The 16,311-nt window shown below is 39.2% G+C and overlaps 2 protein-coding genes across 7 annotated transcripts; both read right to left on the bottom strand.

The window, feature by feature from the left end:
* Window positions 1-596: 596 nt before the first annotated feature.
* LOC131300856 (protein SOSEKI 5-like) lies at window positions 597-3,196 on the bottom strand. 2 transcript variants are annotated; one of them, XM_058326866.1, is made up of 4 exons: window positions 2,796-3,196; window positions 2,580-2,649; window positions 1,019-1,613; window positions 597-642 (listed from the first exon to the last, which is right to left on the bottom strand). In XM_058326866.1, exons 1-3 carry the CDS (start codon window positions 3,037-3,039, stop codon window positions 1,037-1,039), a joined length of 891 nt encoding a protein of 296 aa, XP_058182849.1. In that variant the 5' UTR covers window positions 3,040-3,196; the 3' UTR covers window positions 597-642; window positions 1,019-1,036. The 2 variants fall into 2 exon arrangements, with proteins under 2 accessions (XP_058182849.1, XP_058182848.1); XM_058326865.1 differs by lacking the exon at window positions 597-642 and having other exon boundaries at window positions 909-1,613.
* A 3,803-nt stretch (window positions 3,197-6,999) lies between these two features.
* Window positions 7,000-15,843, bottom strand: LOC131300011 (uncharacterized). Of its 5 annotated transcripts, XM_058325636.1 has the most exons (10): window positions 15,405-15,843; window positions 14,948-15,148; window positions 11,946-13,591; window positions 11,498-11,724; window positions 10,813-11,145; window positions 9,744-9,990; window positions 9,181-9,309; window positions 8,847-9,062; window positions 8,420-8,543; window positions 7,000-7,467 (listed from the first exon to the last, which is right to left on the bottom strand). In XM_058325636.1, the coding sequence occupies exons 3-10, from the start codon at window positions 13,494-13,496 to the stop codon at window positions 7,229-7,231; spliced, it is 3,066 nt and encodes a 1,021-aa protein (XP_058181619.1). In that variant the 5' UTR covers window positions 13,497-13,591; window positions 14,948-15,148; window positions 15,405-15,843; the 3' UTR covers window positions 7,000-7,228. The 5 variants fall into 5 exon arrangements, with proteins under 5 accessions (XP_058181619.1, XP_058181620.1, XP_058181618.1 ...); XM_058325637.1 differs by lacking the exon at window positions 14,948-15,148 and having other exon boundaries at window positions 15,405-15,798; XM_058325635.1 differs by lacking the exons at window positions 14,948-15,148; window positions 15,405-15,843 and adding an exon at window positions 13,993-14,158.
* Window positions 15,844-16,311: the final 468 nt, after the last annotated feature.

Genomic DNA, 16,311 nt, shown 5'->3' on the forward strand with positions numbered 1-16,311 from the left:
ATTTCTTATCTTTTAGGAAAAAGTTACACATGAAAATTTCTTTAAAAGACCTTAAATAGAGTGCATTCGTTAAAAAGATCAAAAGCATGAAAATTATTTTTCTGTTGCAAATCCTTAATATCTTGACATTTTCACCCTTCCACGATTGACCTCATTAGAGCATCTCCAAGGGAGGTATCAAATTTTTTTACCAAATAGTAAATAGTTGGTGATACATGAGGTAAGTTAAAGAGCCATTTTGCAACACGCGGACTCCAAACTTGAATTTTTCTTAGTACTCTTTTCATTTTATTGGACCCATTTTGTCAAAAAAAAAAAAGAAGAAGATTAATTTACCAATCGTGAATAGTTTAATTGATGATGCGACAATTTGACGAGTGACAAATCACTATTCAAGGTTGAAGAATGAGATAGCTACACCAAAATAATGTAGCAAATTTACTATTCAAGTTTACGGACATAGCACTACAATTTTGGTTTGCTTTTGATTTTGCACTGTTAGCTCATGAGGGAGGATTTTCTATGCCAAAAATTCACGCGCCTCTGTACCAAGGAATTTTTCGGTTGTTAAAATAAATAATCGCACAATCTAATGACCGAAAAATTCTTTAGCACATAGACATAGGGGTTTTCGGGACAGAACTTTTAGGCCCCGTTTGATAAACTTATTAGACCTTGCAATTGGACTACCAATTTTTTGTTTGGTAATTCAAAATGGGTTAGGACTATTAGTCCCTTGGGACTAGTAAGGTGGATTTTAAGAGGTATTATGAATACCTCGGGGGAAATGGTATTACTAATCCCAATTCAACCCCAACACATTCTCATTACTAATCCCTTCTATCAATCAAATCTTATCATCTAATCCTATCTCAAACAAACATGATATTAATAATCTCATCATCTAATTCCATCACAAACAAACATACTCATTACTAATCCTTTTTCATTATCAATTTCAATCATAATCTCATCTCCTTACGAATCTCATCCATCTATTATATCACAGTTATCAAACGAGAGCTAAAGCCTTAACTCACAATCCACGAGTCTTGACCGACACGGACCCACAACTAACCAACTGCATCAGAACGCGCGAAGCCTTCATCCTCCCACTGTGATGCTCTCTACTAACCGTCCGATCTCCAATCTCCCCAGAAACATCAACGGCTCTCGATCCACTCATCACGCCCCCCAGAATAACCTCCGAACTAGAAATCGAAGAAGACCCTCTGCTCAACTCCATGGTCGTCTCTCCACACTCTTCGCCACCCGTTCGTAATCTCCGATCGTCGCCTGTTTGTGTCGACGCGTCGGCGGCGGCGGCGGATTTCCCGGCGAGTTCTCCGCTGTAGACTCTGTACTCTTGCGACTCGTCGAAGGAACTCCACGACCGGTTTCTTCTCCTGATCGTCCCCGGGAAGCTGCGATTTTCGCCGGAGAGTTTTGCTTCCGGTACGGTTTCCAACGTTCTTGTGTTTTCGGGGTACCTGAAGCTTGAAGAGGTTCTGAGAAGCTCTGATCCTTTGAGGACGTATTCGGCGGTGCCGTGTGTCGGATGTATTAGGTCGTTCTCCGACAGATCGTGCCACACGAATCCGTTTCTGTAGCTCCTACACTCACATGGATGGATGCATTGTAAGAAAATTATGCAATAGCAAGATGCATCAATTATACTTCATCCGTTTTAAAATTCAAACTTCCAATGAAAAATTCAAACTTTTTTCGTAAATTAAAAAAACTCATTTAATATTTAGTAAATTTTTGAATTTTTTTTGCAAAAATTGTATTATACTTAAGTTTTTATTTTATAGACCGCACAAACATTATGAAACGGATAAAATATGAAACAAGGATGCATCATGCATTGATAAGAATTATTACTCCTACATACAACTAGAAGATAAAGGTAGACTAAACGGTATTTTTGAGATTTTAATTCAGATATATCCGCTATTCAAGACAACTCATGTCGGTGCAAAGAGTCCACCCCGCCATTTCCGGATAAGGATGTGGGCAGAATGACTAAGACAAGTGAGGTTACTTGACCCTGCCCACCACCTTTGATTTCTATTTGTACTTTACGCCCAATATTTGTTTGTAATTTGCTACAAACTGCTATATATTGTTCAATTTTTTAACAAATATAAAATTCTGGCTCAGCCTCTAGATAATGTAGCAGATTGACCAAGCCGGATTGTTAAATCAAACTAACCAAAAACTCTGCTAGGTTGCTTCGAAATTCCAAGCGAAACACTCCTTGGATCCTTACTTCGGCAATTCTCCAAACCCTCAAGGCCCGTTCCGTTAAGAGAAATACTAATAAATATTTATTTTTTGAGTTACAAATTATGTATCATGAGAAAATGATCTGTTTCGTAAAATAAAAAAATAAATATCTAAAATATAAGAATCTTAACGGAACGGAGAGTAATTCACCAGTCAACAATCCCAACTCACGGTACAACGCTTGCCAGAAAATAAAACGAATTTATCAAGCCCATGGGAAATTTTGCATTCAAATATTTTCCTTCCTTTTTCCTCTGTTTTCCAGGGGACCAAAGAAACCAGAATTTTACCTTTTTGAAGACCATGAATACATGCTCGCCATGCCTTTACCTCTGAGAAAGTTTAACCTGTTTATCACATCTGAAAAGTAGGAAGAAAAAAAAACCCAAAATTGTTTAGAGTCCTACCACAGAGAGAGAGAGAGAGAGAGAGAGAGAGAGAGAAATCTCGTATACATACACATTATGTATCAAATTATGTGAGGTAGATATGGGTATATATATTACCTCTGAGATAGAGTCCGTGGGAAGAAGAGAGAGGAACTTCCATGAAATGGGGATGATCGAGGTGGCCATTTCTGGAGATGTAGTACAGAACAGAGACAGAGACAGAGATAGAGACCGACGACTTGTTGTTGATCCTGAGTTTATTTTCAGTTGAAATCTTGGGTTTCTCAGGGCTACTGATCTCCATTTCCTGCCATTTCTTTGGAATCAAGTACTCTGTGCTTGTTCTTGAATTCATGGCCATGGGCTTAGCTAAGGGAACCCAACTCAACTCAACAATGGAAGAGGAGAATACAGACTCACAGTTAGTTTTAGGAATTTGGAATTGGAGGGTTTGGCCGTTTTGGGAAATGTGGAAGAGAAGCTCAGGTAATTGGATTGGTGAAAAACGAAACACCCAAGTGGAAAAAATAGTGATATATTTATACCCACACGAGTGGAGCTTGAGCATTTTTTTATTATGTGTGTGGGGATAACTCAGTATGTGACCCGCGTACCTCGATTAATTTCGACAAGAATTGACACCACATAGAATGTTTCCGGCCAGAGACTCGGGAGGAGCAATAACATATTGTCTTTAAGTCTCAGATTTTGACCACCGAATCTATTAGGAAATATGTATTCGTTTTTGCTTTACTGTGATACTGAGAAGTAAGAACGATCGAATCATAATTGACAAAATCCTAATAAGATAGAACTTGAAATTTGTATGAAAAATGGTCAAGGCTAGCGTTAGATGCTATGTTCTCAAGACAAATTTGTCCCTGCTACGTTGCTTATGAATTCTTTAGACGTCTATCTCCCAATATACAATAATCGAAATCCCACCGAAGTAAGACTACCATCGATATGCCTAGCGAAGCAATTAGAGTTTTGGACTCTCTCATGTGACGACTCAAGACTCACATGCATGAATATAGAAAATCAATCCAAGAAACTATTTTGTAATATATATTTTAAAAAAATGATGAAAACCCATTTATATAGTAGTGTTCGTGACTATTCCAAATAGTCACAATGGGAAAGATACACAATTATTCATCCGAACAAGTGTCAATGAATAGACACAACTCTAAGAAAAATAAGTAAAAATATAATCTTTATTGACTTTCTTTAACCAATTAATTAAATGGAGATTAATGAAGTCAATTTTTATTCGCTCCGAAATGATTTTGAACAAACCAACGTACATTCTAAAACTATTTTGCCAACACAAATCAATCTATTTAGGATCTTTGAGGACAAAATAGGGTGAATGTCGGTGAATTTAATCAACCGAGTGAGTTCAAAATGTTCCTCCCAAGTGAGCACAAATCAAACTCAGTTTCACGAGAGGTTTTTGGCACGAGAGGTTTTTGGGTGCCGAGTGGGTACCACGTGGTCAAGGATGGGATCAAGGGGGGTTTAGTAGCGGCGACCGCCACGATAAGAATTTTAAAAAATGCAATTATTATATGTAAAAAAAAATTTATGCCCAACTTATATAGTCTCGCCACCACTAAATTTTTTTAGTATACATTTCGCCACTACTAGGGTAAAATCCTGGTTCCATCCTTACACGTGGTGGTATCCGTCGGCGATCTAGACCGTTCGAACGTATTTTGGATGGTTCCGATAATATTCTCTCTCTCTCTCCCCTCACCCCACCACCCTCTCTCCTTTTTTTCTCTTTCTAAAATCCGGACCGTCCAAGACACGTTTGAACGGTTCAGATCGCCAACAGAGTACTACGTGTGTGGTATCCTACCTGCACCCAAAAATTTGTCAGATAGAGGTGCTCTGTCTTGGACCTACAATCTATTCGGTTCATACCCAAATTCAAAAGAATCCATTTTTGTAATTAGAAAGCGGGAAAGAAGTGGCGGAGTAGGTGGCGGGTAGATTCAGCTAATTAGCGCGGAGGTGCGGTAGACATAAGCTAACAAACAAAAACTAATTCCCTAATCCCTCCGCAAATCCAGTGCCCATTGACCTCATTTTCTTTGGTCTTTTTTACTTAAACTCAGACCCAGTCTAATAACAAGCTCAAGGTCAAGCACGAGAAGAAACACTAGCACATAATGGTCCCAACAGTTGGTTCGATTGGTTGGTGGATTTGCTCTTCACACAATTGACAAAAATTCAATTTTCAAGGTCATATCGCAACGAGTAATTTCTTGTGAATTCTATGTTTCCTGCTTAGGGTGTGGAGAGAATCATAAAAAATTCGCGTAAACTGACCCGAACAACCCCGAACGTCCGAAAAAAAGAAAGAAAGAAATAGTAGTAGATAATAATGGGACACTTTTCCGAGGTCATTATAGTAACATTCGGGCCACCAAACAAGGATGGAAATGGTATTATTGTAAGGATGAAAGTCATCAAAAACAAAGCAAATGTAGGGCCCCAAGCCAACATTTTTCTCAATATAGATTGGGTGTGATTTGATTGCTCACGGACCGAAGTGAAGGGTGGGGACACAATTCTAATTCTCAATTTTTCAAAGTGAGGAGTCAGTCTTTGGTGATATTGTCAAACTTTCTCCATCTAAAAACTGGGATTCACAACCAAAAAGTCACATTCTAACTTTCCTATTCCCAAGGTAGAAACTGCAAGTTGCCTAATGGGTGGAAGGTGAGGGTTGGAGACTACTGAGAAGGGGTTGAGCCCCATGTCTCCCATCTCTTCCTAAGACTCGTTTGAATTGAGTTTTGAGGGCAGTTTTTGAAATAACGAGGGAGAGAGAGAGAGAGACAAAGTTTGAGGGCGGTTGTTGAAATAACGAGAGAGATAGACAAATGAGAATAATAATTGGAGAAAGAATTTATTAAGAATCGTTCGCAAAGAGAGAGATTGGATTTTAAGATCTAAAGCAAACATAGAGTTTACGCACGCCTCAACCAATTTTGGAGGCTCAACCTGTAAAGTCGGAACTTCAAGTGAAAAGTAAATGGTAATAATGCTGGCTAGCTACTATTAACTCTAGGTTAACCTGTAATCCACGTGGTTATGCTAAGGGTTAGCAGATCTGCTGGCACGGGTCGTTACATAATCTCTTTGACCAGTTGCAAGGAGCACAAGTAAAACCGAAGCAAAGCTATTGATCAAGATCCCATCCATGTTTGATTGTCCATTTTTACTATTTCACATACCTTAAAATTTTGTACATACATTTTAATATGAATTTTTAAAAACATATCATATGAATCTTATTTGATACTCCGTAAATCTCAATTAGTTCCATTATACAAAATTCTCAAAGCATAAAACCTATTATGAATTAAAAGATATAGGCAATTTAAAACAAAGAAATGAATGTTGAAAATGGACCAATAAACACAGACGGGGAAGTAACAAAACATACTAGAAGCACCAGAAGTGTTCACCCATTCTCATTAGCAATTTTTTTGGGTGACTGTTACGCTACGCCACGTAGAATAAGAGGATGAAATTCTCTTAAGTTGGAATAATTATTTTGTACACTTGAGGTATCACATTACGGTGCCTCAAACTTTTATTTACAACACATTTGTGGGCTCTACATACTTTGTAATGGAAACCACACAAATGTGTGATTGAGAAATAATTTGAAGCACCACATGACAGTACCCCATGGACATTGAATAATTACCAATGGGGTCCACCCACCACGAGAGGGTGTGACTATTACACATGCAATCAAATAGCCTCTCATATGTTCCCATCTGACATAAAGCTGATCACAGTCTTATTAGATTATTTGAGCCGTTCATTTTGTTTTGTAGGTCTTGATGTGTTTATTATCGATGCAAAAACTCAAGTTGATCAAAAGTCACAGTCCATCTGGACAAAGCATGATTGTCACATGAGTAATGTGCTGACCCTGACTGTTAATTTTTCCCAAGAGAAGTTTTCGACTAAGCCTTACTAATACCGGATCATCCTAATTTTTGGCACGGGCAACAAGCACATCCTTACAAATAAAGAGAGCTCAATTTGACAAATAAAACCGTAATGAGTCTCATTTTGCATCACGTTAAGGCTCAAATAAGAGACCATCAAAATTTGGCAGGCTTCAGGAGGAGCACAAAAATGGTCACTCTTTATTGCACAGATAAGTTCATGCAAAGCTGTAAAGTTTTGACCGTCGACTTCATTTGCACAGATAAAATAAGGCCAGTTCCAAATAACCTTTGCCGATAAACTGGGTTTCAATAGGATAGCCCAGAACATCCCCATCAGAACCTTTTAAATGAATTTCATCAAAATTTTATTCTATGATATCATGTTCTAAACGGTAAATTACCGATTCTCAGCTTGTGCCAAAACGAGCAAACAAGGAATCTAACACAATAAAATAAAATAAACCCGGTTTATTGTCTCTTCTCCAGCTAGAAAAGTTTCAGATTGCAACACAATCTTTCATCCACCAATCAGTAAATGAAAAAACAGGTTTTGATCGGTAGGGAAGGGGTTTAGAATGGATAATTGATGGGTTCAGGCTGCAAGGCTTTCTGAACCAGTTCGGTCTGCTCCTTCACGTGGTGTTGCTGAAACCCGGTGGCTGTGGCAGCAGAAGGAGCACGTCCAACATATTTCACGTCGTCCGTACCACCCCTGCCAAGTGCTTTCATTGTGGTGCCAAGGCGTGGTGCTATATACTGATAGGCGCCCATGTTCATTGGCTCTTCCTGGCACCAGACAACCTCCGCATCTGAAAGATTTGCAACAAAGATGGAGAGCTACTTAGCCACACAGCAAATAAAACAGTCCAAATTCAAATATACACATTTTCATGCAAAAAAAAGAGGACATTTTCACAGCAAACAATTTTAACTGAATGATGCAATCAAAATATCAAAAGGAATCCAAGATTCAAAAAAAGATATCAAAATCTCATTCAAGGGAATAAACCCCAAAGGGTAGAGAGAGAAACTATGTCTCAATCAATAGATTCAATATTCTTAATAATCCAAAAGCTCCCTAATGAGCACTCTAGACTCCTATTTATAGACCCTATACTACGAAGGAGTCAAAATGACATACATACCCTTAAACCTACTGCATCACTAAACCCACCGAAGAGGAAGATTTACCAATTTTGAAGAGCATAAGCCAAACTCATGTTACAATGTTCATGGGAAATACGAGGTGATAGTAGCACCCAAACTCATGTTACAAGGTTACTATTGAAAAGCATAAGCCATAAGGGGAAAAGATAAAGCTTCTAAAAAGTTGCAACATTTCTGCAAATTGTAGCTGGGCCATAAGCCAAAATTCAGAAGCAGTGCCAACCAGATTGTTGTTTTCAGGTCTCTTTTTTGAAGTTACCAACAAGAATCTTGGCGTTGGCATCATAATTAACAGAGCCAGAGAGTATCTGGCTCCACACAAAAGTTACTATGTAAAACTGTGATAAGATACACGCATCTTCCGATTTCAACATGGAGGAATGCTTTCTTGACATGGGGACTCAAAAGGGTGTGATGTAATCTAAATATAAAAGGCGGTGTATAAATGTCACCATTATTAACGGAATCACAGAAGAAAATAAAAGCGGTGCTCTGGAAAGAATAGCTTCTGGTTTAACCCAAGGACAAAAAGAAAAACTAGGTAGGGTCCTTGTTCCTGTCAAAGTATATCAATTACAAGTTTCGAATACATACTTGGATATCGCTTCAGCTCACGCTGAACGAGGTCATACGGGAAGGGGCAAAGCTGTTCCACCCTACATATTGCGACGTCCTTGCCATCGACTTTCCTCCTCTTCTCATCAAGCTCATAGTAAACCTGCAAAATGGTATACAAAAATGATTGAGGCAGCACTTTGTACAAGCAAAAGAACCTACGGAAATGAAAGCCAACCAAATAGTTATTCTTGGAATCCAGAAAGCAATGAAGTAGATAATATCATAATGTGCATGTATTTTACAACACATCCCTGTGAAAGTTTTGGTCAGACGAGTTTAAGGAAGACCTAATGGGCGTCCAATGACATCCATTGTTTTTTGGAAATACCAAAGAATATGTATTGGGAAAATCAAAAATTAGAAAAAGAAGGAAAAAAACACCAATGAAAAGTATGCCACGCACCTTTCCGGAACAAAGAACTAGACGTCTGATATTCTCTTCAAGATCTGAGTGGTCATTCTGATCCTTTATGAGACGCTTAAATCTGGTGCCCTGCTTGTCAAAACCTGGGTGGCCTTGGACATCATCAAATTCAGACAGATTTGATTTGCATTCCTTGTGTCGAAGCAAGTTCTTTGGAGACATCACAATCAGAGGTTTACGGAATTCCCTATGTATCTAGGATATAAAGATAGTATATAAGACAACCGGATATAGTCGGCACACAAAAAAAATAACTCGAAAACAATTCGTCAGTATGCTAGAAGACATTCGTAATTAAATAAGCTGCACCCACTTGACGCCGGAGCACATGGAAATAATTTGCTGGAGTTGTCACATTCACAACTTGCCAATTGCATTCTTGGATTTGCTTTCTGAGCGTTGGATCCATTTCTGGTATTACATAAGGATTATCATCACTCATCTGAAATCAAAGTTTATAGGATTCCGTTAGAGCAACAGGATTCGAAACACAATACCAATCAAAAATCAAACAGCATCCTTAGCAAAGCAAGTATCACAGACAAGGATACTTAAAAGATGGGTGTTTAACACCATGCTTGCTTGCAGAAAGACACAATAAGAAAATGCATAGAGGGTAAAATATCTGTAGCGATTATTTCATATGAAGCTATTCAATTTAGAATTGTCGTCTTTTGAGAATTTCACGCCCTGATTCTGAGGGATATAAGTGCACACTGATGTCAAATGAATTAAGAAAGGCATAAAAATTACACATTAAGGAGAGAGAGAGAGAGAGAGAGAGAGAGAGAGAGAGAGAGAGAGAGAGAGACTCATGAGTGGACAAACAAAAAGTGGCCTGTACACAGCAGATGATGAAAACTGAGATTGCAATACCTGAAGGAATCGCTCCAACCGTGCACTTGAATGTTCAGGGCCTTGGCCATCATAACCATGAGGTAGCAAGACAACAAGCCCAGTTTGACGCAACCACTTGGCCTCCCCACTACTCACGAACTGGTCGAATATCACCTGAGCTCCATTAGCAAAATCACCAAATTGGGCTTCCCACATTACCAGCGCATTTGGATTTTCCATCGAATAACCCAATTCAAATCCCAGAACACCAAATTCAGAAAGAGAGCTGTAAAATTCGAAAAAAACAAAAAACAAAAAATGGCTATTAAATCTGGGAAAACCTCGTCATATATCATATAAGAATAAAATTGCACCATGTCAGAGCTCATAAAAAGTTGAGACACGGACAGCCTTAACAACAAACAATTTTCTCTACTGCAACTTACTAGTGCTACATTGAAGGGCTGAACTCGTGGTCAATAAATAACAGTATCAGGAAAAAAAAAAAAATACAGAAGGAACAATGTTCTAGAAAGGATTGGGATCACGTATTTCATAGAGATAATGAAACTCTTCCATCCCATAACTTCCTTTTTAGAAACCCCGCACTGGGCAGTGGTTACGGTGCAAATAATGCCAAATATATTGAAACTTTGCTACATACTTCACAAATTTCAATGCAATCTTCACATTGAACAACCATTTTGCCCCTTATCCACCAACTAGTAGGTTGTGGTCAGCACTTTCCTTGCAGAAATTCAAAAGAATTAGGGAGCAACTGACAAAAGCACAAAAATTCCCAAAAATGAGCTAAATATAAAGATATAAAATGTTTCCTTCCACCTATAACCTTAGGTTCATGGTGGCCATATATTTATTAATGGCTTTATTCACCAAAAGGCAAAATAATAATAACAGACACAAAGGAAATAACAATGATGAACTGATATAACTAACTAATTCCTATCACCAACAATTCATTCTTCCAATCAAACAAACATAGTACATCAAAAGATCTTTAAAATTCAGACAAGAAATAATAAAGTAGACAAGAATAATATTGGAATACAATACATGAGTTGGCAGAATAAATACCAATAGAACTTACCTGTTGCTGACAGTAAACATCTCTGGATCTTGGTTCATGACAACATGGTCCAAAGGACAGTATATCTCCCCACTTTCCTGATCATGAAGTACAGAATGCCTGTGACTAAACGTACCTCTCTCAACATCTTGACCACTTAACCTGACATGATTTCCCTCAACAAGTAATGTGGCAAAAGCAAGTGCTTCAGCGACTGCCCAATCAACTCCTTCCCCTGTTTCAATCATCTTAGCACGCTCTCCAAAAATCTTCTTCACTCCTTTGTGAGGCTTAAAATTTTCCGGAAGGGTAGTGATTGCTTTGCCAACAGTCTTCAAAATCTCTGGCTTGACTCTGCAGAACAGCTTAATACATTAAGCAAAGAGATATGGTTACAAAACTTACTGACCCCATTTGTTTGTCCATTCTCCGCGTTAAAGAAATTAATTGGACAATAAATCCAAACGGGATCATATATCTCTTTTTTGGTTGGAACATTCCAGGACTAGGATGAAGTATCCGTCAGCTAGATATCCCATAAAACATGGGATATGCAACACCTTGGCGATGTGGTACTATTCATCCCCTCCCTGTTAATCTGACAGAATTACTTAATCCAATGAGATTATAGATCGCTTCACTATTACTCCAACAAAACAAACAGGTGCACATAGGAATTTAAAACCGGAAAACACAGACAACACACCCAGTGTTTCGGACACGCGAAATCTGTTCTGGAGACTTGTATCCTGCCCAAAAAGCTGAAAGCCAGTCCCTTCTTTTAGGCACATAATCTTTGCTGGCCATGTATTCTTCGTTAAGAATTCTATTGACCTTGTCATGCAACTTATCAATGTCTTCCTTTGTCACCTGACCAGATTCTAAAAGTTTCTGTTCGTAAATTTGTAGCGCTGAGGGGTGCTCCCGGATGACCTATTAGCAACCATCCATTAGAAACATGAAATATATGCTAATCACAGCCAAACATATAATACAAATTAAAGAAAGTCAAATGAGTAAAGAAGAACGCAAACAAAAGTAGCATAAATAAAATAGCCAAAAAGAAATAGAAAAGCACCAAAAGCTTGCAACCCAAAGTACAACAAGAGTGGATAAGGAATAGAGACCTGGACTAAAAATACAGTAAGCCTAACCTTGTACATTTTGGGCTGCGTGAAAGACGGTTCATCAATCTCATTGTGACCAAATCTACGGTAACACACTATGTCGACCACAACATCCGAATGGAATGTCTGGCGCCACTCTGCTGCAAGTTCACAAACGTGAACAACTGCTTCCAAATCATCGCCATTGACGTGAAAGATGGGGGCATTCAACGCTTTGGCAACATCAGTACAATACTGAGAAGATCTTCCAGCCCTTGGATCCGTAGTGAAGGCAACTTGATTATTCACCACAATGTGTATAGTCCCCCCGGTAGTGTAATTCGGAAGTGCACTAAGATGAAGCGTCTCATATACAACACCCTGCCCTGCAAAGCTACCATCCCCATGAATTAAAACTCCTATATTCTTTGTCCTATCCCCATCGTGGGAGTAATACTGTTTAGCTCTAGTTTTCCCAACAACAACTGGATCTACAGCTTCCAAATGACTTGGGTTTGCAACCAAAGACAAGTGAAGCCTCTTCCCACCCCTAGTTGGCCTATCATAAGAAGTACCCAAGTGATACTTGACATCACCAGTGCCTGTGTAAAGACCAACTTCATCCACAGGCCTTGTGCCCCCACTGAATTCACTAAATATCTGCTGAAGTGGTTTCCGAACGACGTTACCCAAAACATTCAACCTTCCTCTATGAGACATTCCAATGACAATGCTCTCAACCCCAAGATCAGCTGCCCTGTCAAACATCTCCTTCATTCCAGGAATTAAAGTCTCACCCCCCTCTAGACCAAATCTCTTTGCTGCAGTCCACTTAGCTGCCAAAAAGTTCTCAAACTGCGAGCTCCATATGAGACGATCAAGCATAACCTCGCGCCGCTGCCGATTGTACTGCATTGGTGTTGGCGTCTCAATCTTGTCTCTCAACCAGTTACATTTCTCGCGATCCGCGATGTGCATGTATTCATACCCAATGGTCCCACAATAAGCCTGCTCAAGCCGGGTCAATATTGCTCTCAGGGTTTGCACTGGACGGTTTTCGGACAAAAACCCAGACATCCTCCACACTCCTACGAAGAACTCCCTATCAAGATCGGCTTCTGTGAACCCATAAAGGGCTGGGTCTAAGTCGTCCGGAATTTCCCTCTCCTCCAAACTCAATGGATCCAACTTGGCTTTCATGTGACCATAAACTTGGTAAGCCCTCACAAGCAACAACAACCGCATGCTCTCTTGAATGGTCTGGCCCGAAATTCCAGGCAACGTGGCTGCCTGACCAACAAAGTTTCTGAAAAAGTTGTCCCATGATTCGTCAACACTATTGGGATCTTCCTCCCAAGCCCTCTGGAGCTCTTCAAGGTAGACACTGCTAGTCCCGTCTAGGAAGCTGTCAGTTAACTTAGAGAGAGGCACAGGGCGGGGAACAGGTGCCTCTTGTGCCTTGGATTTACAAAGGGTTGTGTGGAAATAACGATTTTGGGCCTGGATGGCCCGCGATCTTGCCGCATAGGATCCTCCCTGTGATAGTGTCCTCCTAACGGCAAGCTTAGCGATACTAGACCCAGCTCTAAACCACCCCATTGCTAATTGTTTCAAATCCTAAAAAAGAAATACAGAATCGCCAAAATTTCGCACTTTCTTGACAATTATCAAACCCTGATCATGGTACTGAACACCTATAAATGAACACAAATAATATCAGCCAGTGCCAGAAATCTCATATTCAAACCACAAACCACAAACCACAAACTACAACCAAAACGAAGGATGAGAATTTCAAAATTTGCGAAAATAAAAAATAAAAAACAGCCCTTCAAAATAACTAGTAATACAAAAGAAAACGAATTAATTAGAAATCACTACCAGGAAGAGAATCACAAATAGTGATTTACGAGATCAATAAACGCGCGCGCGCACACAAAAAAAAAAAAACTAGTATAGCCCAAGTATAATACATCACAGGAAAAATTCGCACATCTGTGAACGGTTATACATAGATACACAAACGTATGTATGTATAATATGCACAAGACGTGCAGAGATGATTATAGAGAGAGAAGGATGTGAGAGCCAGTACCTCTGAGAGAGAGAGAGAGAGAGAGAGAGTGTTTCGGAAAAAACCATAGGTCCGACGAATCGAATTCGGTGCGAAGCGAAGCATTACATTTCTTGTCTCCTTTCTCACCTCCAACATTATTCTATTTCCTTTTTCATCGTCCGCCATCCTTTTCTTCCCATTTCATTTTTCACTTTCCTCTTAATTTTTATACTCCAAAAATAAATAAATTTAAGCGCCTCCTGTGCCCTGTGATTGCAAACGAGTTGAGCCCGAGCTGAGTTTTGAGTTTTGTCGAATTCAGCTCGAGCTTTAACGAGCTGAGCTCTTAATAAGTTGAGCTTAGTCATTAACTAAACGAACTTTTTTAATCGAATTGAATCTCCCTTAACAAACCGAGCTTTTGTCAAGCAAGCCTAGCTCTACTCGGCTCGTTTATTAGCCGAAAACTCGAGTTCGAACTCGGCTCGTTTACAAGCCGAGTCGAACTTCAACGAATCGAGCTCGCAAGCTGCTCGGTTCATGGAAAGCCCACCAACTTGCCAGGCCCAAATCCAGAATTATGTGGAATATTTTTTGCTTTATTCAGGAAAATTTGCTTTTCCTTTAAAAGGATTTTAATTTCTACGATAAAAAAGTAGGAAAATAATATTAACATTCTAAAAATTGATGAAGATATTTCAAAAAATAAAGGAAAGTGACTTTGAAATTACATCAATTTTTGGAGTGCCTGCAATAATTTTTAGAGTGTCAATATTATTTACCAAAAAAATACTCATATTTTTCATGAAGTGTTAAATATGTATTTGTCCCTTAAACTATTCAATTTTTTTTTTTTACTTAGTCCTTTAACTAACAATTGAACACGCATGCCCTTTTAACTAACCAAATGTTACATATTTCATCTAATTAACATCTTCCATCCAAAACTTGGACAGAAAAATTAGAACTGAGGGTATTTTAGTCTTTCACCCACCATTGCACTATGTATATTCCTTCTCTCTCTTCCCCATATCTGCACAATGGCAAAGAGCAACGCCACCACCGACGCCCACCCCCACATCACCGTCGCCAGTCTGATGCCATGGTTGTCGTCGTCCCACAGTCGCCTTTCTCGCCGTCGCAAGGTGATTCCTTGAAGTCCTTCTTTGCCGATCCAATTCACTGGTGTTTCGTGCTGGATTATTGGAGCTTTGGTCAGAGATCTCATCGAAACTGATCGTTCCACTATATGATTTTGCAAAAAATCTTTGATTTTCGAAATTAAAGGAATCAAGCCCCGAACAAATGGGATGCCAATTTCGCTCCAGAATCAAAGCCCTAACAAACTTGGGGTTCTAAAAGATTCGGACAAAAAATGATTTGGAGCTTTCTTAACCCTAGCTAAGAGCATTTAGCAAGAAAAACATGACCAAATCCAAGCAGATGCTTACCATTCAGGTGATCTCTTTGCCCAATTTTTTTTCTCTGGGGAGCGATAAGGATGGTGATGCAGAAACGAAATTGAAATTGAAATGAAGAAAAGAAGAATCTTTATTGATACCAATATTAGGGTGTGCATCAAAGAGAGAAGTAATCAGGGGAGAGAGAAGTATGAGCTATCAAAAATTTAAGGATCTGAAAGTTTCGGGAGTAATTTGAGGTGTAAATGGAGTACAAGAGTGTGGTTTCGTTGACTGTAGGTGGTGGTCGGTAGTGTAACAGAAATTTGGGGAGAGAGGAACAGGGGGATAGAATCGGGGAAAGGAGACGACAATTTGGGCGTCGGTGGTGGTGGCAGCAGTGGCGGTAGTTGGTTCCTCTCTCTCTCTCTCTTTTCCTTCAAGTCCGACGGTGGTGGCGGTGGTTTGTATACAGATTTGATGTGTTTTTGGGTTTGGGAGTAAATATCCAAACTACCCTTCTTTTGGGTTAGCTCATAACTTTTCCGTCGAAGTTCTGGATGGAAGATGGTAATTGGATGAAATAAGTAACATTCGGTTAGTTAAAGGGGCATGCGTATTCAATTGATAATTAGAGGACTAAGTAAACAAAAATTAAATAGTTAAAGGGGCAAGAAGATATTTTACCAAGATGAATTAGCTTAGTTAGATCCACCGAGTCAATGACACCACTTGGCTTCCTCTCCTCGTGTCATGTTTAATCTAATTTTTGCTTCCCATTAGGCCAAGGGACAAGAGAGTGGGCAAGTGTCGCCACTACGATGGAAGTGATTTTAGGCTAGATTCCACAATTGCCAAATGAGCCCCGCGACATGAATATTGAAAATCCAACAAAATTAGGTAAGAGGAAAAAAAAAAACACAAAACAAAATTAGGTAAGGAGGAAAAAAAAACAAAA

Source organism: Rhododendron vialii, chromosome 9a (assembly GCF_030253575.1).
Source record: "Rhododendron vialii isolate Sample 1 chromosome 9a, ASM3025357v1".
NCBI lineage: Eukaryota > Viridiplantae > Streptophyta > Magnoliopsida > Ericales > Ericaceae > Rhododendron > Rhododendron vialii.

What these genes read in the sequence shown, in the direction of transcription:
- LOC131300011 (XM_058325636.1), bottom strand. Translation starts at nt 13,496, where the DNA reads ATGGGGTGGTTTAGAGCTGGGTCTAGTATCGCTAAGCTTGCCGTTAGG. An exon ending in CGCAGCCCAAAATGTACAAG is followed by an intron (nt 11,725 to 11,945) that starts GTTAGGCTTACT and finishes GGTTGCTAATAG; the next exon opens with GTCATCCGGGAGCACCCCTC. An exon ending in TCCATGTGCTCCGGCGTCAA is followed by an intron (nt 9,063 to 9,180) that starts GTGGGTGCAGCT and finishes TTTATATCCTAG; the next exon opens with ATACATAGGGAATTCCGTAA.
- LOC131300856 (XM_058326866.1), bottom strand. Translation starts at nt 3,039, where the DNA reads ATGGCCATGAATTCAAGAACAAGCACAGAGTACTTGATTCCAAAGAAA. An exon ending in CCACGGACTCTATCTCAGAG is followed by an intron (nt 2,650 to 2,795) that starts GTAATATATATA and finishes CCTACTTTTCAG; the next exon opens with ATGTGATAAACAGGTTAAAC. An exon ending in TATTCATGGTCTTCAAAAAG is followed by an intron (nt 1,614 to 2,579) that starts GTAAAATTCTGG and finishes ATGTGAGTGTAG; the next exon opens with GAGCTACAGAAACGGATTCG.